The 25,057-nt window shown below is 41.9% G+C and overlaps 1 protein-coding gene across 1 annotated transcript in view; it reads left to right on the forward strand.

Annotated features, from left to right (window-relative positions):
• The first annotated feature begins 1,128 nt into the window (after positions 1 to 1,128).
• The window catches only part of ITPRID1 (ITPR interacting domain containing 1), a 34,296-nt gene continuing 10,367 nt past the window's right edge, over positions 1,129 to 25,057 (forward strand). Inside the window, 5 exon segments of the mRNA XM_074850052.1 lie at positions 1,129 to 1,160; positions 1,976 to 2,062; positions 2,648 to 2,850; positions 9,408 to 10,000; positions 12,194 to 12,248. Coding sequence (XP_074706153.1) covers positions 1,129 to 1,160; positions 1,976 to 2,062; positions 2,648 to 2,850; positions 9,408 to 10,000; positions 12,194 to 12,248 — 970 coding nt within the window.

Genomic DNA, 25,057 nt, shown 5'->3' on the forward strand with positions numbered 1-25,057 from the left:
CAAGTAGCTGATTCTTATTCAAATTATGCTCAGTTTGCTGCTAGAAAGTCTGGTTTATGTTACCACAGCAAATTACAGGATGTCAGTAACCTTTATGTTCTCAATTTGAATGGATATCCTTGCACTGAGTAAGCCAGAAGGAACTTATGTTAGAATTTATGAGCGGAAGAATAATCCAGCAGAGAATGTGAAAGGATGTTTTCTCCTTCTTTATTGACACAATTTTGTTAAATAGAAAAGAAAACTTTAAAAGCTAGACAAAAAATATTCATCTTGTGGAGTGCAGAAGGATATCTACTGCTGCTCCTAGGCAAACGTTGCCCCAGCTTTCAGAGGATCAACAAGTGTGTTAATTCAGTGTTAGGAGGGGAAGTAACAACTACAGGCACTGCATATTTGCATCTGATTTATTCCCATTTCATCATCAAGAAAAGTTGAAATATGCACCTTATAGCTCATAGGTATAGCACACTTGGAGTCCAGTAAACAATATTATCAGGTTTTGGACAAATAATTTCTCCTCCAGAAACTCTCGCCAGTGTCCTGCAACCATCTCATTCCTTCCAAACACATTTAGAGCATGATGCAAAGCCCAGACAAATCAATATTCACAAATATTCACAAAATTTCAGTGAATTATACTTGAAAAACTATCATACACAAAAAAGTTGTACCAGCATGGGCTGGAATGAGAATTTTAAATAATATATTTTAATTGTATTTTTTTACTAAAAATTCAGGGATTAAAAGTTATTTTCATCATATTTGCCCTATGTGTATCTTCAACAGCTCTGCAGCAGACAGTGGAACCCAATTCATAGTGCTTACTTTGAAATAGCAGTGGTTTAGAGTGTACTGCTACTGGTTTATGAAATGGAAAGGCACCTATTTTCCCTTTCTTATCGACATGTGTTGCACTTGCCTATGACTACCATACACTGTGAGTTGAGCTTCCCACAATGGTATTGCTCTGCAACTTTGACACTCGGGCTAAAATGTTTCCTTATATAATGCAATCAGTCTTTTGGTCTTTTCTTTAGTTTGGACATTTCTGGTTTGAGGGGAAAAAAAGGTAAGAAAATAAATTATTTTTATTTCTTATTTGCAGTTTCCTTGTCACTACCAGAAATGGTACAAATGATTGTGCAAAGCTACAGGAGGTAGGTGTCAGACACCATAGAGATCTGTTATAAATTATTTTTTATTCCTTTTCTTTTTGATAAAGGAGAAATTTTAGGGGTTTTTTTTTCCCCTTCTCTCAAACTGATAGCAACAGTGTTAGTTCAAAAATCTACATATCCCTCTACGTCTGTTTAAGATGTGAGCTGGTGGATAGCCTGCAGTGATAAAATAAATGATCAATGTAATGCTTCAACTGTATATAAACATTTGCTACTGATCTGGATAGGTATTTACAGGTAAAGTTAAGCTTGGGCGTAACAAAACCATGTCATCTTACCTATTGAGAAAGACTACCATGCTGCAGGATATTCCTTTTGCAGTGAGTGGGCTCTGAAAAGCAGTTATTTCTCTGCAGATGAGCAGATACAAACACAATGAGAAGCGAAGCACAGAACTGTTCTCAGGTGCCACTCCTGCTGCTGCAACTCATTGTGCCTTGTCTCTCCAAAACTTTGTTAAGAGCAATTATATCTTTTGAAGTAGGCTAGAGAAACCGTGCTCCCTAAAGGTTCCCCAAAGATTCACCATCTGTCAAAAGTGAGCCATTCTGCCACCTTTATAATTAGCATTTACTGGTACCTCACACCTACGTTCTCACACCTACTGTAACATACTGTTCTGGAGAATAAGTGTATTGCCACGCTCTCATGCCGACTCCTCTTCTAAGGCATTGCTATTATGTATCATTAGAAACCAAGACAAAATGCAAATGTTTACTCTAGGAAAAAATCATAATGACATCCCAGAGGAGCACATGAGTAAACACATTTCATTGTTGCTTTTTTCCAACCAGGTGCCTGCAAGAGTTTTCAGAAAGTCCGGTTATGTCAAGATGCAGGAGTCTCAGCTCTTCCCACTTGCTCACTGGTGCACCACAGAGGTTAGTTATTTCCACGCATTTCCAGCTAGGAATACAAGGTATTATCCCACCTAGGGATCAACAAATTTGAGTAAAATTTTGAACATGCAGTCAAGATCTTAGTTTGTAAAAGGCATGTCCTCATTTATTTTAACAAGATCAAAACAACCTTCTGAAGAAAGGTGTCTGATCTCAAATGCATTTGTACCAGAAAAAAAAAACAACCTACCTGAACCTGTAGGGGGCTTTTAATCCACTGGAAGGTAAAAGGCTGCGGGGTCTTCCAGCAGCTGCAGCATGCCTTATCTTGTATTGTGTCCAGAGAGAAGTGAGCCTGCAGAGCTGCAAACCTACAACTTTTATTAATGTTCTTCTGGTTAAGCTATCTAGATCCAATGCCACCAAATTCCTCTGGGGAGAGGAATGTGTATCAATCTCTGAGCAATGTGACCAAAAATGACTACTTTCACTTAAGCAGTAATCTCCACAAGAGGGGAGAAGAAGGGAAGAGAATTATTTAATAAAAACAAGACCATGTGATAGCTACTGCAAGAGAAAAGTGGTACCAAGACAGTGGTGTAAATAATCACGATGTTTTCACCACAGCATCACTGAATGGCTGGCACTCTGGGAAAAGGATCCAGTGGAGATTCTGCTTGATTTGGGATTTGGTACAGAAGAACCCGATGTCTGCACTAAAATCCCTCCTCGGTTCCTCAGCGGTGTTTCTGTAGCAAAAGGGATCAACATCCGAGTCTTTTTGGAAGCTCAGAAGCAGCGGATGGACGTTGAGAGGCCAAAACTATATGGTAAGGAGAGATATTTTGGCAAAAGGAGAAGTTTTAGCCATAAATAACATGGAGACTGAGAGGGTAGGGAAGAAGCAGCTTATGAAAGAAAAATCATGAAAAAAGGGACATGTATTCAGGAGATATTGAGGATCCTCGCGTACCCCTTTGTGGCAATGATACTTCCTAATGTGGCTGAAATACTTTATAGCTCTCCTCAGCTGTGGACTCTGATTTATGTGCTGAAACTACCAACTTCTGGCATTTTAAAACATAACTGCCCATCCCCTGTAAGACCTACCCCACTACCAGAGATTGTCATTGGTGTCGCAGAGGCTGCAGGATTGAACAGGAACATGGGTCCCTTGCCTCAGCCACTTCACCAGCAGCACATTAGTATTTACCCACCATCGCTGGCGGTGTAAGCCAATATAGAGGATTTTGAATTCAGGCAGGCCAGATGTGGACTCACATTCCCTTCTCCCTTTGGTGAGCGCAGGACCCCTCTCTTAGGGGAATGTGCAGAGTAGATGACAATATCTTAACTTCCCATGACTAGAAACAGAGTTCGTGCCTCAGACCCACAAATCCCTAATTAGAACATTACAATTTTGTGGTTCAAATATGCCCTAAGATGTAGATGAGAATCATATTTTAAGTACAATAAAATTGCACCATTTAAAGCACACGGTATTGATTTTTATTCATTTAGATGGTTTTCATTCTCGTTTTGTGTATTTTGCAGTTGAGAAATGAATACAAGGTCCTCACCCTAAAGATATATCTGCATTAAAATAACATTGTTAATTTGCTGGTAAAAGTCCCATCTGAAAAGTCCAATTTTGACATCATTTCCCCTCATGTTTGCTGCACAGGATAGCCAGATGGCTTCTGAAATCTTCTGTTTACTTAAGATGCTCAGCAAAGCAGGATCTCTCACATAGCCCGTGCATTCCCATTTAGAATTACACCAAGGAAGCAGTAGGGATGGAATGAGAATTGAAACAGAAATGTCAGAGCATTGTGGAAAATGTGTTTTTCTCTCTCTCTCTCTTTTTTTATAGCAAGCCCCGTGCACATATTTCAATATTTACAGCAAACTGACACATCAAACAGGTTTCTCAGTTCTCACTTTCCTTCTCTCTCTGTAATTCCTCGGAGAGAGAGGGAGAGAGGGATCAGAGATAATCAGTATGAGTGGATGGTGGATGGAGACCTCAGGGAAGAAGGTAGAGAACTAGAAGGGAAAGAGAGCAGAGAAAGAGCCTCTGAGGGAAGGAGTTTGCACAGTGAGGGCAGGTAGTGGTAAGCCAAGGTGTGAATTTAATGCTTGGTCCTGCAGTTGTCCTCAATGGGAACACTCTTAATACATGTTAATGGTTTAACTGTATGGGGGAGTTGCTGTGAAGTAAGATAAGATTTGAATTTCTGTTTTGGTGGGTGTGATGTCCATCAAAACATATTATCTTGATTTTGACAGTTTGGGAGGGGGTTTTCACACCATCTGCTTAGGCCTCCTAAGTATGTGCTGGGAACATTTAATCGAGAGAGGTGGGATTCATCCTTCAGAGATGCTTACCTCTTACTTACCTCATTGACTATGTGTTTCTATATACGTGGTGATTAACCTCAGCCTGGTTCACTGCACCAAATTACAGGCATTTAGCTGAAGCATCATCTCAAGGAGCTTGATCACTGTAGAGTCTTTTTATCTCCATAGCAAATGGAGAGTCAGGCAACTCCTGTGGGTGGTCATCCAGCCACCACTTAAAACACCTCTCAGAAGAAGCCAGTCTGTCTCAGTGACCATGTAGATAATCTTGCACAAGTACCTTCCTACAGCTGGTACTCCAGCAGAGGACTTGCAGCTAAAAAGGGATGTACCAGGTTTAGCCTGAGGAATATTTACAGATGGAATTTGTTTGTAAACTCTGTTTTATCCAATCTTGCCAACCTTAGGTTGTCTAATGATTTTGCAGTGAGGTATAGCAAGAAGAACGAGTGGCAAACTCATGTTTATTAGATTTAAAAATGGATTGCATCTCCAGAGTGGGACCTAAGCTATCTGCCTTCACTACTAATACTGCACCTAAATTTTCAGGTATCTAATGAGCCAGCTCTTCTAAAGCAGAAGCCTACATCCCCTGTAATGGCAATGAGGAGAATAGGTGCTTTTGAAGGCCTCCAGAAGAAGACCCAGAAAAAGACCCTTTTATGTAAATTCAGTAGAAGGTTCAGGTCTAGAGATGTTCCATGGCATTTACCTCTCCATGAACAATTTAGGGAACTCCAGACTCCTCACTGTCAGAGGACTGCTTCACCAGGGCATTGAAATGAAAGTGCCAAAATGAAGGCAGACCATGTGCCACCTCTAGAGATTTCAAGACTGTATTAAACCTCGGTTCCCAGATACGTGCTAGATAAATTCAATTATTGTCACACTGTTTGGTTTATTACCAGTGAACCATTTCAATGTAAATACAGTCTAAATCCCTCTCATTTGTCTCTAGCCATGGAAAAGGAGAAATCTTTTAATCTGAGCTAGTGAATGTCTGAGAGGTTATCTCATTTTCGGTTTACTTTCACCTATTCTTTGAATAATCAGAGAAAGTTAATTGATTTAGTACATGTTACTCTGAGAAAGTGAGAGATAAGGAGAAAGATCATAAGTACAATATGGAAGACAAGAAACCTGGAGGAAAAAAAGGGGAGGGAGTTGAGAGAGACCAAGGACTTCCATAGTAGACTGATCCCTCTCCACTTTCATTTTTCATTCATTTCCTAGTGCAGTCCTTTTCTGTTTCTGTCTGGCTCTTCTCTGCTTGTGATGAATATAATTTTCTAGGCCTCCTTCACTGCTGATTAGACCTTTTAAAATACATATGGATTGTTATATTTACTAATTGTGCCCTCACTTGGTGCTGTTTCCTCAGCATTGTCAGAGAGAGTTTTCAAAAGTTTCAGTTCACAAAAATAAGGTGTATTTTCAAAAATGCTGGTAACCCTTTCAGCTTCTCAGCCTGATCCAAAAGAAAAGCTTATCCCCATCATTCACCAGTGGTGAAAATTTTACTGACCTCATTAGAAGCGATATTTGACTTCCTAACTGAAGAGATAAAGTCACTTGACAATCAGAAGTTATCTTAATCATGGAATCACAGAATGGTTTGGATTGGAAGGGACCTTAAAGATCATCCAGTTCCAACACCCCTGCCATGGCCAGGGACACCTTCCACTAGACCAGGTTGCTCAAAGCCCCGTCCAACCTGGCCTTGAACCCTTCCAGGGAGGGGGCAGCCACAGCTTCTCTGGGCAACCTGTGCCAGGGCCTCACCACCCTCATAGTGAAGAATTTCTTCCCAATATATAATCTAAATCTTCCCTCTTTTAGTTTAAAACCATCACCCCTCATCCTATCCCTACACTCCCTGATCAAGAGTCCCTCCCCACCTTTCCTGTAGCCCCTTTAAGTACTGGAAGGCCGCTATTAAGGTCTCCCCGGAACATTCTCTTCTCCAGGCTGAACAACCCCAACTCTCTCAGCCTGTCCTCACAGTGGGGTGCTCCAGCCCCTGATCATCTTTGTGGCCTCCTCTGGACCCACTCGAGCAGGTCCATGTCCTTCTGATGTTGGTGCCCCCAGAGCTGGACCCAGCACTGCAGGGGGATCTCAGAAGAGCAGAGTAGAGGGGGAGAATCCCTTCCCTTGACCTGCTGGCCACGCTTCTCTTGATGCAGCCCAGGACACAGTTGGCTTTCTGGGCTGCGAGCACACATTGCTGGCTTACAGTCAGTTTTCCATCCACTAATACGCCCAAGTCCTTCTCCGCAGGGCTGCTCTCAATCCACTCATCGCCCAGCCCGTATTTGTGCTTGGGATTCACACCTAAGTGTGCAGGACCTTGCACTTGGCCTTGTTGAACTTCATGACATTAAGTGAAAAGAAATTGTATTTATGAATATGTTGATCACCAAATTCTTTGAAAACTTCAAGTTTCTGAGCACAGTTAAGAAATGTTGAAATGTTTCAATCTGATGCTTGATAATAAAAAAACCCCACCGCATTTCAGTACCACCTTTTTGTACTGTCATGTAAATCTACTTGGAGTTTGGTATCTTGTTTCTGTGGATATTTCACACTCATTTCTGTTTGTCTCCGCCACTGCAAGTCTCTCACTGGACCTGTAGTTCAATTCTCGTTCTGCCCTGTGAGATAAGTGTATTAGGTAGGCACCAATTCCCTTGATACATGGCTGTCCTGTGACCACCACAGGTTAGCTAGGAGAGAGGGATTATATGTCAGCCAGTAAGTCCCCTAGAAGAGAAATTAAATGTAAATTGCTAAATGCGTTCTCTGAAGTACAACTTTGATTCAATCTAAGGCAGTATTGCCAAGATTCGAGTTGAAACAATCTAAAAAAAGGAAAATATTTTAATATACAACAAAGTAGACAATGCTGAAAATTCATTTTTAATTTTTCTGAGGAAAACTGAGCAATTTCAGACATCTTGATTTTCCCACTGATTTTTTTTTTTCCAAATTCTGTCATTTGCTGTGAAAAAAGATGCTGATTGAAAATTTCTTGCTGTCTCTGGAAATGTTTGATGTTCTTCATTCCACTGTGGGCCTACTGAAGACTTTCCAAATCTTTCCTGTAGGTAACTATGTCAGCCTATGTAATACCAGATTTAGGGAAGGAGGAACAAAACTGTGATCTTCCCTCCTAAATTATAAGACAGTTGATCATAAAGTGATTAGAAACCCTATAAAAGATACAGATTCTATTGAAGATACATTGATCTTGTTTACAGCACAGCCATTTGCTGTTTCAGCTGAAGTTTCTAGTTAAAATCAATCTGCCTTTATGTCCTTTAATATATCATCTGTGCTAAAAAGACTATTTTGCAGCAGGCTGCAGGGACTAAAGATCATATAAGCCTCTTGCCTATTTAAGGTGTGATCCCTGGGGAGCACACCTAGAAACTGAAGGGACTGCTTGCCTGGAGAGAAATAGTCCATGAAGCAAGGCTGTCCCTGACATAATTTCTTCACGACCTGTACATTTATTACATTGCACATGAGTAAGGGGATTTTTTTATGTTGTTCATTTATTATTTTTCTTGGGTTTTGATTTGTTCTTTAGGTGTCCCTAGCTCTTTGAAATAATTTACAAAAGCTAAGCAGTGTGTAAAAACTATTTTGAATTGCAGCAAGTTTGGTTCTGGTTCAAATCAAAAGGACTGGACTGCTGTGTCACTGTCAGTCAAAGGAGATTAGCACTTGGCATTTTTATGACCTGACGTAGTGGGAGCCAGATGAAGTACTGAGGATAAAATGTGCTTTACATGGAGAGCATGTGGTAGCACAATGGATGTACAAACCAAAAATTATTTGCTCTGACACCCAAACTTATACAAATGGAAACTATACAACACTGTGTGCACTGATAGATCAGGTAACTCCTTTAAACAACATCAGGTGAAACTTTTGACCATGTCTGAAAAAGTGGCAGCAATGGCAACATATTCCTCCAGTGTTAAAAATCAAGCAATGTCTGGGGCAAAGAAAAAAAAAAAAAAAAAGAGTATTCTTGAGATATAGTAGCTATCAGGAATTATATGTTACAGTATTGGTCCCCGATGCAAAGGACCAACTCAGATCCATGTTAAATACCCTCTTGTTGTCTAATTGTCAGTGAAGCAGCATTACCAACAGCCTGCATGCAGACTGCATGCAGTAAATTTGGCTGCCCTCTAAGAGAAATGGCAGCCAAGAAAGTTAACATTTTGCCATCTACTATCCTCAATGAATCTCTCAAGAAAGGAGGAGTCCTGGTGACATATTCGTTGCCTCAGGATAGGTACAGACACAATGTGCAAGTAAATGTGTTACGTTTCTTTGTATAAATAACTTCATAGTGTTGTAGTGATGGAAATCTCCAGGATCCCTTAGACAAACATTATTTGCTTCTCTTTAGATGTTATGCCATGGAAAAAAATGACCCAGAAATTACAGAAGGTTAATACAATGAAAAAAATCTGGGAACCTTTATACAACATCAGCTATGAGTTTCTGGGGGATAAGTGTTTTGCTTTGTGCTGCTATGAAAACGAGAACATAGCTTTTGTGGTCAATTTTTATCAGTTAATGGCTATATGCATTTTCCAGTTATCCTGGCCAGCTGCCAGCTGTAAACATTGGAGATCAGATTTTAATAACTTTATACACATGAATTTTAATAAGTCCTCAAAAATGGCATCCAAGTCTGGCCCAGCCAACCGGAGAATTTCAGGCTGGATTCTGTAACCTTTATTCACACAGAGCAGTTGGGTCAGTTGCACTTGACCCAACAAATTCAACGTTGCGTAAGTGTTTGTCTAATATAAAGAACTATGCAATGACGTCTGTATGTAGCCTGAATAGATCCTCTGGAAGTGAATGGAAAAATTTAGCCACTTTTGTATGAGGTACTTAGTATGTTTCTTGGCAATGACAAGTCTTGAGTAATCATTGTACCTGATTATTTCAAATTATATTTTTGAATAACCATGTTGCCTTCCATTCTGCCAAACTTAAGAACGTTTTCGACAGCTGGAAGTACTTGACCACGTAACCAGTGCCCTCTCGTCTTTGCTGACTGACATCAACACCCAACAGACCAAAGCTCAGGACACAGGCAGGGATGAGCCCGGTCTACTGGATGCTGTAAAGAGCAAACCTGTGGTCACACGAGCGAAGCAGAGAACAATAGGTCAGCTCCTGAAAAGGGCTTCTTGGCAGACAATGCTGCTGAAACAGAGCTTGCTGTCACCCAGGGAAGCCAACTTGCCCAGCAGGAAAGAGCAACCCTGTTCTTGTGCAGATATTGCTGAGAGCGGAACAGTCCAGGTGAGGTTTTCTGCACGTGTTACACTGGGCTGTCTGAGCCAGGAGGAAACCCCCGGAGACAAGGGTGCCTCAACGTATCCCATGTCCCAGCGTCCACCAACTCCATCGGGGAAAGCCTGGGCTTCATCGCACCCAGTTGCAAAACAGCCCCACCTTTCTCCTGCGTGTGAGGTGCGTGCCAAAGACAGGCCAAGAAAGGAGACCCATTTGCTGGTGGCCCACACACTCAGAAAAGTGGCTGACCTAAACTGCAGGCTGCCAGACTCATTTGAAATGGAAGAGGTGAGGTTGATTTTCGTGTATTGTGCTAGCAATGTATCTCCACCCATATTTATGGTATAAGTTTGGATTCTCTTTTGCAGGATGGAAGCTAGAGTAAATTATTTCAACAAACACCATGCAGCAGCATTATGGGGAAAAACAGTAGGATTTACACTACTCATTGGGGTTTTGATTATTTTAAATTGTCTTTGTGTTAGGATACTGTCAAAGAAGTTGGCACTGAAGTTACTGAGGTAGGATTCATTCAACCAGTATGATAGTGTAAGATGCCAATATGTTTTATGCAGTGCTAGAGGTTTTTGGGGTTTTTTTTGTAGAAGGAAGTTGCAAGAACACTAATACATATGGTAAAGGATATTTTTACAGATCCAGTCATTAACCAGGGTTGAGTTCCCCCCCCCCCCCCCCAAGCTCATTTTCTGGTGTGCTCTTTCAGAAAGTTGCATCACAAAATTAGCCTTGGTTTTATAGCAGTGTTTGAAATATTTTATCGCTCTGTAAGCTGAGCATCCTAAAACCAGAATAACTCAGAACAGCAGCTTGTTCTCATATCCAGTCTGTGAAGTCCATGATACTCAGCTCTCTGTATGTTTTAGCAACAGTGGGTTGTCAGTGGGGGTTCAACATGAAGTAGCAGAGACCAGGATACTTGCCAGTTCCTTTCTTATATCTAGCGTTGTTTTGTGAGCACCAGTTTTTCTGGACGTACTACTGCAGAAAAAGGGCTATGGTAGGATACTCTCCAATCATACAGACTCCACTGGGATGTCGATAGGAATACTTTTGCCTTCCCAGCCATCCTTCAAGCATGAGGAAAAGGAAGGAGTCCAAAAATTAGGCTCTACTGTAAGAATCAAAGAAAGGAGGAGAAATGTGATGGTTGGCAGCCCCCTGAAAACATATGGAGCATGGGAGGGAGGGAGGAAGGGAGGGAAGGAAGGAAGAGAAGGAAGGGAGGGAGCCGTAAGTGGCTGGAAAAGGTGGGAGGCTTAAAAAAGTTTTCCATTTCTAAAGCATTGGAAGAGGTCAGGTCAAGGTGGTGGCACTCCTCTTGAGGAAAGGATACTTACATTTTCAAGTCCTTCCAAAGGTGTATTTTTCTGTGAAAGGTTTGGTGCAGCCTTCGTGTTGGCAGAGCTGACTCAAGAATCAGAGCATGGGCCTGATTATCAGCCTCAGTGGGGAAGAGGGTGTCTTTCGGAGATCTCCAGCACAGGAAATTTATAGCCCCAAAGCAGCTCATATGTCTTTGTAAAGCACTTAGCATGCTGGACTTGCAGCTCTGTGACTAGAGGCTCACACAAAAGTGAGGACATTGACAGAGCAGTAAATGCAGATGATCGTAAACTCCCCAGTTTGATGTCTAAGACAATTTGGTAAATACTGTATGCTCAAATTAGACAGGGTATATATTGTTTAACTTCTGAGTATTCTCTGCCACATCATTAAATTAAGGCTGTAAGAACCGTGTACTGGCTGAAACCATCAGGCCACCTAAATTGTTAGTCTGGTAATGGCCGGTAGCAGATGTATGGGGAACAGAATAACAGGCGCGTATAGAGCGATCCTTCTCTTGTATTCTTCTAGCCTTTGACGATGAAGGACTTAAAGATCTCTTGAGCCACAGACTGCATGGAGGACACAGCCAACACGCATATTCATGTGTTACTTGTTTCTAATAGATACCCTTTTCTCTTAGGCATTTCTCTGAAGGAGTCTGTGCAGCACCATGACATGATGCTCCACTTGATACTGTGAAAAAGTCAAATAGATCTTCATTCCTATAGGAAAAAAAATTCTGACCTTACATACACTGTTTGGCAAGAATTTGCCTCCATATGGTTACATTTCCTTGGGTTTCTTCTACTAAGTCATTTTCTTTTTTCCTAGGGACATTTCTCTGTGGCTGTTCAAACAAGATTGTTGGTGTATTTACATGTTAGGAACTTTTATGTATTGATTACTTTAAGCAAGGATTGGAAAGGTTCTGAGACTAGAGCCTTGTTTATGACAAGATCAAATATTTTAAAGAGGAGACAACCAAAAAGAAACCATCTGAATGATTTTATGTTTTCGCTTTGAAATATTCAGAATTTTTTTTTTTTTACTCCTAACCCCCCTCATAATAAGATGTACACTCATAATCATTACCATCAATAAGAATTTTTCCTCCTCTCTTCCTTTTCGTTTCAGATTCAGAGTTTTGAGGATGAAACTCTATGTGGAAATGCTCCTGACACCACTTCAGGTGAGTGTCACGAAACAGACAATTGGGCCAGTTTTGGTTTTAGAACACTGTTCTTGTGTAGTTGCTTCTAAAGCTTATCCTACAATATATTTTCCCTCTATGCTCCCATCACTTCTGGCATTTGGATGCATTATTCTAGATATGGCAGCCTAGATGATATGACTTGATATGACTCAGCTTGTCAAGGAGACACACTGAGCGCACATGAAAAGGGTACCTCACATGCACAGCTTTCTGTGGGGTCCCCATCCAATGCTTTGAGCAGACCTCTCTAGTCTTCCAAGAGATACCAAAACTTTGCTCCTGCTCAGTGAATTATTTGCCAGACTCAGATGACCCCTTATCTTCCAGCTCTCAGATCCCTAGGAGATAAGTCAACCAGAAGACTGGAGATAGTGGCTCTGCAGCCACTCTGTCCCCAGCTCAACCAGGACATTCTAGTGGCAGCATGGCCTCAATCCCATCATCTGAGTTTCCTGTATCACATAGACTATCACCACATGAACTGACATGACACTGAATCGTGTGTTAGAAAATAAGTTATTTGAGGAGTCTATGAAAGGATTTAAAGCAAAGCTGTTAGACCAGATGTTATACTGTCATTTGGGGCAATCAGACTTTGGATCCTGAGAAGTGGTTTCTGTCAGAGGTGGCACTATTGGGGAAATGGCTGTTCAGCCTCCAGAGCAGGGAACGCTTGACCTTGCCCTCTAGGGATCCTTGCTAACTAGTGCTTCAAGCAGGACTGGCAGTTGTGGGGTTTTTTTAAATGGGACGGAAATTTAATGTGAAAGAACTAATAACTATCAAGAAGCAGAGAGCAAGGCACAAAGGTGAAAGTTTGGTAAACCCTCATCTTTTGAGGACTACTTTAAATCACTTTTGGGGAGCCAGCACAAATAATTAAGCAACCTAAGTTCATATGCAGGTATCTAAAAATAAAATTCAGCTATCCACTGGTGCTGGTGATGCACAGATGCCATTGGCTGGAGTGACAGGTGGATTTGCAGGAGTGAAATGATGAGCCTGTTGAAGGCAGTGACAGAAGTACCACTGACTTCGGTGAGGCCAGGATTTTCATCAAAGTATGTGGGGTTTTCTTGGTAAATACTAGAGCTGAGTAAAGGCAATGGAATATAGCATTGATTCCTCCATTTTGGTGGGTTTATTCTTGTTTTCAAATTACCTGTAAGCATACCTTTGTTGCTTTGTTAGGGTTTTTTTTAACTGTAAATAGATTGCACACCTATGGCATTCAACTGTTGTTGCCTCATCTTCGGGCAGGGTTGTATGTGTCCAGTCTGTCAACGTGTGGCTCCAGTGACTTTTGGGGCTTAATGTCAGGTCCTTGTTGCTATTCAGACTGTATGATTTGTCACCTGAATTAGGTTACTTTGATGTGTTTTCTCATGGATGTCTTGATCTGCATGAACAAAGACGAGCCTCCATAACAGTAGTCTTGCTCATAGCAGTATCTATACAAAGAACAGCAATTCCCCAGGACTGGTGCAGTGAAAAACACCATTTGGACAAACATTCAGTGAGAAATTAAAAAAAGAGGATGTGGACATAGCCCAGTGGGGAAAAAATTCAAACTTACCCACAGTTTTTTCCTTTCTTTGTTCAGCTCTAAAAAATGACTGTGCTATTTAATGATGATGGGCATTAGTTAAAGGATTTAGCAGATTGTATAGGTGTATCAATCAAAATGTAAGGGGAAAAAAACAATTGTATGCCCTGAATACTCTTTTAAGACATAGGAATAAGCATGTATTTAGTAGCAATTTCATGACAGAAAACGCAGAAAGTAATTATTTGTTTTTAATTCAGGTAAGACTGTCATCCAGTTAAGCGATCAATCAAAATCATACAAGTAAACTGAAATTATATAAGATTTATGCCTTTGTGGAACCATAATACTGTTTTAGAGTTTTGTTTGAACACTGGAATATCTCTCTCTCTCTTTCTTTGTTGTTTTAGTGTCACTGATGGCCTAAAGTTAAAGTGGAGATTTCTGGCTTTTTTTTACAGGCTTTTCATATTCTTTCTCTTTTTCCCACTGCTTTTAAATGCAATACCCCTCCATAGCCATGGGAGTTTTCTTGTGAATTCAACTTGCTGTGCATCATGGAAACAGTCTAAAAATTGCCAGTTGTGAATGTAATATTGTTAGTAGTGAATGATACCTAGCTCTTAAGAAGGTTCCTACCAAATTCAGCAGAATGTGGTTCAGACCCATAAGCAGGGGTCCTCAAAATAGGAATGAGTGGGAAATAGAGTCCATCAGGAGATGGACACAAGGAAAACCTCAGCTCCCAGGAGAGCATGCCAGCATTCAGATTTGGCCTCCAAATTCCCGGAGGCACAGGCTGCCTATTTTTCAAGGTTCATGCAGTGCCTGATACTGTAAGGTCCCATTCTTATTTGGTCGTGGGCTCTGTTGGAAAGGGTGTGAGTGATGACGAAGACGTGAGAGCCTGACACGACCCTGCTGAAATGGGAGCTCACCTGAGCAGGAAAGTGTGTGTTGCCCACTATGAGAAGAAATAGAGATAGATAGGAACAGACTGCTTTGCCTAGATGGAGCATATTAGAGACGGGTGACTTATGGAAGTACTTGTCCCAGTGGTATTGTCCCTTGGCTCTGTAGCCTGGCCTCAATTTTAGTCCAATTGCTTAATTTTCTACACTCCCCATGAAAGCCAATTCCCTGGCTGCTGTGTGTCTTCTTTATATTTCTCCATAATGTAGATTCTGGCTGTTTAACTGCAGTAGGCTTTATGATAAGGCTTTTTTTCCCTCTCTCTTGGCAGAATGCTGAGACTTAATTTTAAAAGACGCTCAAATCCCCCAAACATCTCTGAATGACTTACAGGAAAAGCAGAGTGTTTTCTAGCTCTGTTTTAAAAAATATTACAATCTTTTTTATTAGGCAATTTTATCATTGTTATAAATAAGTAATTGTACTGGGGAGAAGGGATAATCCTTATTTAATTAAATTCATCTATACTCCCAGGTTGGCAGCAACCAGACATATGTGAGACTAATACCCACAGCCTGCCTGTATGCATGTGCAATTAAAAATTCACTCTACAGTAGCACTGGCAGTTTAGTGTTGCTTTTGGCATTTACAAATTCTTTTATTTTGTGACTTTTTTTTTACCATACACATATGCTGGAGCAGATGTTGCTTATTTGTTGTTTATTCAAATCTGTAGGCTCTGGCAGCTAACTCCATTGTTCTGTAATGAAGCTTTATTCACTGTCCTGTATTAGGACCCAGCAAATGCATGACAGGCAGAGTTAGCTCTCAGCAGGAACTACAGTTATTGTCCTTACTTATTGGCTGTTTATATTCTAAAGCTCACAGTTGAGAAAGCTGGCTGGGCAGGGTAAGGGGCTGGGGATGCTGTGTGCAGAGGAAAATTACTTGACTCCACTCACTGTATCTTTGCCCTGATGAGGTGCAGGCTTGCATGTAAACTCATCTGTTGCAGGGATTTCATATTCAGCACGTGAAAAATAGAGCTGTTCTCCCCCTCCACCCCCTCTCCCCACTTGTTCTCCCCCCACCCCACCCCTGCTGCTCCTTCCTTTTTCAATTAGCCTTTGTAAAGCACTGGGTTTAACTAAGGGATGTTTCAATGTTGCTCACCCCCGTTAACTCAGCACGTGCCTGAAAATTCATTAGCAGCAAGGTCTATTAGGGAGGCATCAGAAGTCAGTGTTATTTTGGTGCACGCTGTAGTCACTCGCTCCCCCTCGCTCCTTATTTACTTCCCTCTCCCCCCGCGGGGTGGCCATGCACCCCAAAGGCAGGAATTCCTGCATGATGCTGACCCAAGCGGACTCACTGCTCCCTGGCACTCGAGTGCCAACAGAAAGGCATTAGCCTGCTGGAAAAGCCCTTGGTAGCCCAAGAGGCAATCAATCAGAGAAGTAACCACCTCCATCTGGCTCACTGTGACATGGTAGCTCGCTACCGAAGCGCTTGTGATTCATCTTGTCCCAACGAGTGGTGCCAGAGATCGCATACACCCAGTTTTTGCAGCAGCTGGGAACGTCCTAGCTTCCCCGCATGCTGAGCTAACACATTAGCTCCTGTGACTTATCAAGTAGCAATTCTTTCAGTTATCACACCTTCACTCCTCCTACTCACCAACTCCTCTGATGGTTTGGCACCATGGGAATATTCGCAGAATGCAATTGGTATTTCTTTTAATTGACTGAGTGCCAAGAATATGAATCCTCTTTATTATCTATTATCCATTGTAACGTCTGCCTGCAATTGAAGGAGTAATGTCTTCAAAAGTGCAAGAAGAAAAGGCACGTATATTTCCTATGCTTCAAAGAGTACAGGATTTTCCATGTTCATTTTTCTAGTTTCAGTATTAAGAAGTGAACAGCTATTTCATATTTCTTATTTGCTGTAGTGCCTACGTAACACTGTTTTTCTTCATGTATAACACAGTGACTTTTAGTTTTAAGTACAGACTAAAAGAAAAGGGAAAGGCAAAAAGAAGGCCAAAGGGAAGACTTGCTAAAGCTGCAATCAAAATCAGGAGCTGAACTTAAAAATGTCCTACAACTACTCTTGTGTTGATACTGCCTGATATTTACATTAAACTTTGGCACTGGTTAATGATCACATACAGTCTCCAAATATGAGTTCTCCCTTCATAACACATGATGAATAGTAGATCCATAATAGATAGATCCCTCTTTGCAACAGTTCTATCTTCTGCAGGTGACCTGGCACAAAGAAGACATCCCCCTTCTTTAACTGTTTTGGGTTGCCTCTGTTTGTTTTATGATGCCGCAGCCCATATTCTTCCCATCTTCTGCACATGGGCCACGTAAAGACCTTCTTATTCTTTCCTGTTTCTTACATAAGGGATCTGTAAGTGAGAATAAGAGGAAGCTGTATCATTTTAATGCATTTTGTAGCCTGAAGAACTCTGGAGGGAAAGTCCTGTGGTCCCAGAAAGAAGCAGAGAGTGAGAGAAAAGAGTAAACTGAAAAGCAAAGTTGTGAAACGATGAGTCTTCAAACCTTCCTGCATCTTTTCCCTGTCCAGAAACAACCTGAGTTGTCTGGTTCCCTCAGAGTAGTCTTCCTAGAAAGACAATTTCCTTCTGCAGCTCTTGAGAATACCCTGGCTGCTTTGCTTTGCCACAGTCCTCCTTGATGTATCTTGCGCACATGCATATGCCTGAGTTCAGCAATGGATATAAAGTTGGAGACCCAGGAGGTGGTGATGCCATGTTCATCAGTACAGAAACTAGATGGGCAGCAAAGAAAGGAGGTCTGGCAAACTTTTGAAATGGCTTCTGGGAGGTCGTGCCACCTGCCTGTGGTGTCAGGACATCCTGCCTGCAGTCCTCAGGTCTAAGCAGCCATCCCAAGAGCTTTGAGGGGTTGTATGATTTTCAGCGAGCACATTCCTAAAGTCATTGCACATTTATAACATTTTGTTGCACGTATGTGTCATATTTTAGGTCCTACTGCAGCAAGCTGATTCATCCTAGTGGGAAAGGATATGCACACACCACAGGCAGATGGCCCAGTGAAAGTTATACAACCTGCTGTTGCTTAAATCTTATGGGGAAAAAATCATAAAATACCTTAGGTATCCAGGAGGACAATGAAATACTTTGACAACCAAATACTTAAGAGATATTGGGTTTGATTAACAGTGATAGCCTTTTAAACAAGAAAACTTCTGAAATGAAATCAAGTTGTGCTAAAGTTTTGCTGAGACCTTGAAAGGTCTTTTCTAATATTTCCTCCTCTGCCTTTTCTTCCCATGGCCTCAAAAGTGCATAGCAGGATCAGAGCCTTGCCCGTACAGTGATGGACCTCCATGTTGCTATGCTAACTGTGCCAGTTGACAGCCTGACCCTTTGAACCTTGATGAAAAATTCAAAATCCCAACCCCATGTCCAGCTCGGGCTTCGAGGTAGATTTGTGAGAACATGCACCCCTTTTCTGATGGCACCACATTGCTTTGCCATGGCTGCTATGAGAGAGTTGATTTTGGGTGACACCTGTGAAAAGGGGACTTTCGGTGTTATTCTGGGTGTATTTTTATGCTCTAGAGAACACTGATTTCTTTAGGGATGAGAAATATGATTCATATTCCATAGTTCTTCTACATACATGTCAACTACTGGCTGATACTTAGCATTCCTCCTCAGGAAAATATCACTGACAGAGAGAGGCAAGCTTACTAAGCCTGACACTCTTGGACCCTCTGAACACAGTTTAATGGCTATTACCATGGAAATAGAGCTATGGTAATAGACTGTTGGTCTCTACAAAGTAACACCTGAAAGTCAGATACATGTTCTGGCCTCCCAATTGCTTTGGGCACTGCTGACCAGGCAGAAGTTGCAAAACATAGGGGCTTTTCACTTATTTTTCTCAAAGGTCTCTGTGAGGGTTGCTGGAAGCCATCCTCCCTTTTGTGAGGTGCTCTCAGTTGCAGAGAGCCCTATGAGGCTCCCTGCAATTGCTTATTTTTTATTCATTATCTCTGTGCAGCTGCTACTGGGAGAAGTTGTGATGTAACGTGATCTACAGTGTAGGCTGATGACATTCAGCTCTACCTCTCATTTTCATCAGAAGCAGACACAACCATCACCCGTCTCTCCCGACATTTGGCAGCAGCACGAATCTGAATTAATGACAGTTGGCTGAAGCTCAGTTGAAATAAGATGGAAGTGATACTGACTCTCAAGGAAAAGTAGGAGGAGGACCTGGCAAAGTTTGAAGCTGTTTCATCAGCTGAGGGAAGATAAAAGACCATTGTCAAAGCGACTGCAATTTCAGGTTTTGACTAGATTCATCACTACTCCTAACCTCCCAGACTGCAGAAACATCATTTATCACAAAGAACTGCCTACAGTGTTCTCTCTTTTCCTGTCAAATTCAGCTCTTGGATTACTCATTTATACTTTTACCATTTCTAGGGCAGTATGTTCTTGTGTAGGACAGGCAGGAGACGACAGGAAGCTCTGGCTCGCGGGGAAGGCAGCCGCCTTGCTCCTGAGCATGGCAGTTTGCAAGGGTGCGGCTGCTCCTCTCAGCAACGGAGTGGGAGATTCACAATGTGGATCTGAATTACCAAGCCTGACATGACCTCTGTCCCCAGCTACTTCAAATACTTCCTGTAGCTCCAGCCAACCTCTTTAAGAAGGCTTCCAGAATTGTGGACCAAATTGTACTGGGGATATTCTTGAAAGGGGCAAAGGTGGAGACTTCTGGATGGTGAACCTCTGCTGCCAATGCCTACAGACGTCAGTTCTGACCCTCTCTAGAGAGGCACAGGGTGGTTCACTAATGCAGGAAATTACATCCTTTTCAATGACGTACGAGGCAGAAAACATGCTTCTTCCCTTGCCCATATTCATCTCTGATTTGGGTAGGGAGGAGGGGAAGTGAACATTAAAAAAAAAAATTAAAATGGTTTCATTTTTCTTTAATGAGTAGCTCTACAGGATATTATCAGCTAATTCAATTCTCCTCCAAAGCTGCCTTCTACACATGAGCTCAGGACAACCTGTAATGCGAGAGAGAGAAAGAGAGAGCCAGCCAACCCACCCACCAGCCCCAGGCATTTCACAAAGGAGTATATTTATACCTGCTGTCACGGCGCTGACTGTAGTGTGCAGCAGATGTACTGAAGCTAGTTTTAAATCAGTAAATATGTGCACCAGCTTTAAAGCATACTAGCATATAGCGCAGGTACCAGCGGCTGTCTAGCCACGGCATCGGGGAGCTGACAGTGCACCCTCGCACCCTGCTTTTCAGACAGGTTTTGCAACCTGGGCAGCGCTCCAGGCTGCTGTGCTCTGCCTGCCGGCTGTGCTGTGCCATGAGCATGCTAGACATAACCATACATACACTGAATCTTAAGCCAAAAACTTGGCTGGAACTTGGTGCAAAACTGCTTTTTTCCTCGGGTGTTCTGGAGGAGGACTCAAGCTGAATGCTCTGATGATAGATGTGGATTTTCTACCTAGATATTTCTGCCATGCCAGCGCAGACTGTGTCTTTAATGCTCCATGACCTGGTTCCCTTAAGTGTTTATGGCTGATACATGGAGACCATCTAGTCCAATGTTCTCCCAGGGGAACGTGGGCACCCAAAACTCTGCAGGGAGCCGGGCCCTGGGTGAGGAGCGGGAGGCTGCTCAGGAGGGTGGGAAGCACAGTGTGTGCGCTCCCAGTGCCCGTGGAGCTATGCGTGTGTCTCCTGCTAATGATGGCTGTGACTGCCTCAATGATAACCGTGCAAAGAGCTGCAGGCTGAACATGGAGATGAAGCAAAATATCAGTAGCTGTCATATGACATATGTGCCCGCCACCTTTCATCCCTCCTGGCCCTGTCTCGCCTCCTCGGGGTGCAGCATGCAGGCAGTCCTGTCCCACCTGAGGCAGCTGCAGTCACGGGGACTGCAGGGCTTTCCCAGCCTTGTTCACCCCCCCTTGAGTCTGTCTTCATCCCCACAAAAAGAAAAGTGTAGCTGAAGTCCTCCATATGCCAGTGGTACCCAAAGTGATGGGGAGAAGAACTTTGCAGGCTGGGTGAGAACTGGGGGAACTGGGCTTTGACAAGCAGAAGGAAATACCTTGGAGGAGCCAGGTTTTGCTCTTCTGGGCATAGACCGTTCTTTTGTTCCATTTATCCAGCACCTACCAGCATGGTGGGGCGCAATTAATAATAGAAATAGCTTTATGTAGAGCTTTTTAAAAATATATTTTCACTCAGTCACACTGTGTAAGATGATGGACATGAAATTCCCCTTCAATTCAAAGGGAGCCGGGGACAGACAAATTTCACAGCTACACTTGGTTTTGAATAAGAACAGGAGGTTTTGCTGCATCTGGTGCATTTTGGGGTGCATTATTTGCTTTCAAATAATATGACTATTCTAATAAGATGGTTTATCTATTTTTTTCTATAATGTCATTGAAAAATAAAATTTGCAGAAGGATATGGATAAAAACTCCAGTTTGTACTGGCTTTTGGAAACACAATTTGTGGTTTATGTGCTGCTGCCATCTGGTGACTGTACCCCTGAAATGCAGCACAGAACAGCTGTAGCTGTACAGAAAGGGGTCAGTGCTGCAGCCCTGCTCCAGTGACGAGCAGCTCTGGACTGATGTCTCTTAGGGGCAAGTTGTAGAACTGTGTATTGCCTTTGGCTAGAAAATAAACTGGCTCTTTCTCATCTCAGTTTGCTTGTTCATCACCATTTCTGCAATGTGGAAAGTGAATGGGTGTTACAGAAGTCGTACACGGATATTAAAAAAAAAAAAAAAGACTAAGAATAGACTTTTCCTTTGAAATTTCAGTGGCACTAAATGAAATGTTTACGTTCATAGTCAACAGTCAGTTACTGGTGCAGTTAGCTATGGGGGTGCTACTTCTTGGATTAAGGAAAGACAGCATGGAATGCTGGGAATGAACAGATTTTATGGAACATTTAGAAAGGGTCAAGTTTTTCCACATACATGGGAACTGATTATGAATAACAATGTTTCTTTTCCCAAAATGCTGAAAGTTGTACAAAATAATTTCTTCTGGTGCGCCAAGGTTGGGTGAGCTCCAGAGTCCACTGCTCTGGATAACAGCACTAAAAAGAGGGTTCTTTGTGGTTTATGCAGAATACATATTTTCAGTGGAGTTTTATTAGCTCTTAATGGCCATATCGTGGAGCGAGATAGTCAAAAATTGGCGATGCCTATTCTCTGAGTAGCAGGAGAGGGGAGACAGTTGCAGCAGCTTTCCCATCGCAAGACTGGACCATCTGTAACTGTGCCATGCAGCTGACATATTCCTCTAGCACATAGCCAGCTCATCCTGCAACATTATTTTCTGTGACGGCATAGGCAGGGCAGAGTTGTTAAGGCTAACATATGGATTTATCAATTTGCAGAGCAGGAAGAGATAGAGTGAAACGTCTAAATGGGAAGGATCCAGTTAACTACTCAAAATGAACCCATTTCTATTTTGAAAGTACTATCTGAAAATGTATTTTTGAAAGTCCTTTTTTTGTCACGTAAGATAGAAATTCTTGATTCTTTTTGCCTTGTGTTGGAGAATCAGAGCCACATCTTCCACACGCTGCAGCTAGAGCTGCGTGTGGACCAAGCACTTTTAGTATTTGATGACTGTGTTTGAGAAGAAAAAAAACAAAACATCCAAAATGTAATAAAATATCTATTCAGTTCTGGCACTTCTGTGAACATGGTGTGATCTTCATTCGTCCCATCTCTTACTGCATTCAGCTACTATTGAATTCAACAATTGTTGAACAGATGCGATTCTTAAGGCTCAATCAGTGAGATATTTGTGTGTCCACTTAACTCTGGGTGTGGGAATATTATGCATAGATTTAAGCCTCAATCTAGTTTCCCTGCTGATTTTAGCCCGAGCGTTTAAGCTGTAATGAAGTTAATGCCTTGAGAATTTTGTGTGAGAGAGGCTGCAAAATGCTTTTGCTTATAGAGTGAAGTGGAAAAGTCTTACTCTAAGTCCTTCAGGCTTCTTTTTCTTTTACAAAATATCTGACTAAATTGTGGCATCTGTGCGTTATTTAGTCCCATGTATGTAGCAGACAGTTTTAGAAGTATTTATCCACATCAATGTCCAACAGCATTCAAACAGCAACAAAAATATCTAAAATTTGAACAGCATTGCTAGGTTGCAATTGGCCATTCTGCTTTTCCTTATGACACGATGAGCAGTCCAGATTTTAATTTGTGAATTTAAAGTTCGAATTTGCACAAATGCTCTCACATTTGAAGTTTTTGTGCTTATGCTTCCCCACATACTTAAATGATGTAGAAAACAAATATTGAAGTGCATTCATCAATGTTAATGTGTTTCAAAAGACATACAAAAAATGTGCTATTATTTACAAGCAGTGTAGTAGCTCTCATGGCATCTTTTGCAGTTTGCAAGTATTCTCCAGGTTGGAAACTAGAAAGAGGTTGTGTTGTTTGCAGCCAAGTCCACAGAAAACCAGCTGTGGAGTCTTCAGAGGAATGCAGAATTGTACACCAGCACTTATTTTTTTTTACTAATTAGGGAATATTGTTTCATTAACGGTGAACCTAGGAGCCCAATAGTTTCAGAAAGTTCCTGCACTGAAGGCTGCTGAAAATGGGAGCTACTGTATCTGCATGCAAATAAGGGGAGAGAAAAAGTCTCTTAATGAAATTGGATTGATCAAGTAAAGGGCTGGAAAGCTGTGGGACCTTTGGGGTTTGGAAGGCATGTACTTTCTTATACAATACAAAATGAAGCAGAAACCTGATTAGTAAGTTCCTCTAACCTATTTTTATTTAAAATTCAGGCAGAACAGAAATGGGATGCAGGAGCTAAACTATCCCAGTTCAATTAGCACAGAAAGGCGAAGAGCCAAGGTTTTCCTCACCAAGATCTTCAGGGGCGATTCTCAGGCTTCCTCTTTCCAGCATAGCCAGATGTATTCTCCGCACAGGGCCCAGAGTTGTAATTTTTAGTTCATAGTTGAATACTGGTCTGCGTCTCTACTTCTTCTCCAAACATACTTTATCTTTCCTTGGTGTGATGCTCTGCATGTATTTGCAGAATCTCTACAGGTTTGGGTGTCTCCACACACTAGGAGAACTGAGCAGAGCTACATGAATAATGGATACTTTGGTTCAGTGGTTGAACCAAATGATTGGGGGAAAAATGCGGTTTGGGTAGACTAGGAATGGAAACATGTTTTGCTTAATGTTCAGGTGATTGATTTAACCCATTTTTTGCACCATTCTTCAAATTAAAAAATTATGTTGCTTTCAAGAAAAAAAACACCACACCTCATCTGAAAGAGAAAGATGGGAGCATTTAAAAACGTCAAAACAAAATATGTAACTTTTGCTGACCTTCCCCCTCATCTTTTTGGCCAACTTGTATCCCTCCTAAAGACAATATTCCAGCTGCTAAAAGGCTTTAGTTCATTTAAACATGAGGAATTGTTTCTGTGAAGAAGTGGTGTCCTCAAAGGTGACCCTGGCCACAGCTGAAAGGGCTTTAGGTGCTAGTCCATTCTGGGACAAACCACCACCAGCATCCAGTCTGGACATTATCAGATACCTGGTAGATACAGGAATTGTCCTAGGATACCTAGCAAAGACCCACTTTGGACCCCTGCAAAGAGTCAGTCTCCTAGTAGAAATTCAGGCTATGGGTATCCTCACTGGGTATTAGAGCCTGCCAAGAAAAACCGAACTGTTACCACTGACAAGCTATTAACATTGCTGAAGATTTCACAAAGAGGGAAACTCTATTCCTCCTGAGGACAGCATCAGGCATGGCCTAATTTGCAGTCTCACTTAACTGCTATTTGGGACACTAAGAGGAAGTAAAGTGATAGATTGGCCCGCTCCTCACCCAAAACACAGTTTCCTCAATGTGCAAATGCTGCCCGCCATTATGCAAACAGTACTTGGCTCTGGTATACAGACATTAAACCAAACTACATTTACATAGGTTGAAAGTGGGCTGCCTCAAATTGAAAAGGCTATCATGTTTAATCTAGTTGCAGCACAGCTCCAGCTTGCAGTGTGACCTGCCTTCCCAATACAGCCCTGCTCTGCGTTTCTCCCGGGAGCGTGTTGTTCAGCTTTAAGTCCTTGTGGGAGTATTTTGGCAATCTCTTCATAGCTTTTTACACCACCTTGAATTGAAGGCCCATATTCATTTTTACTAAGTCTTTTTTTAAATTCAGACTTCCATTGAAGTGGAGGGAATTTTGACTGGCTTTGAATAAA

Source organism: Strix aluco, chromosome 1 (genome assembly GCF_031877795.1).
Source record: "Strix aluco isolate bStrAlu1 chromosome 1, bStrAlu1.hap1, whole genome shotgun sequence".
NCBI lineage: Eukaryota > Metazoa > Chordata > Aves > Strigiformes > Strigidae > Strix > Strix aluco.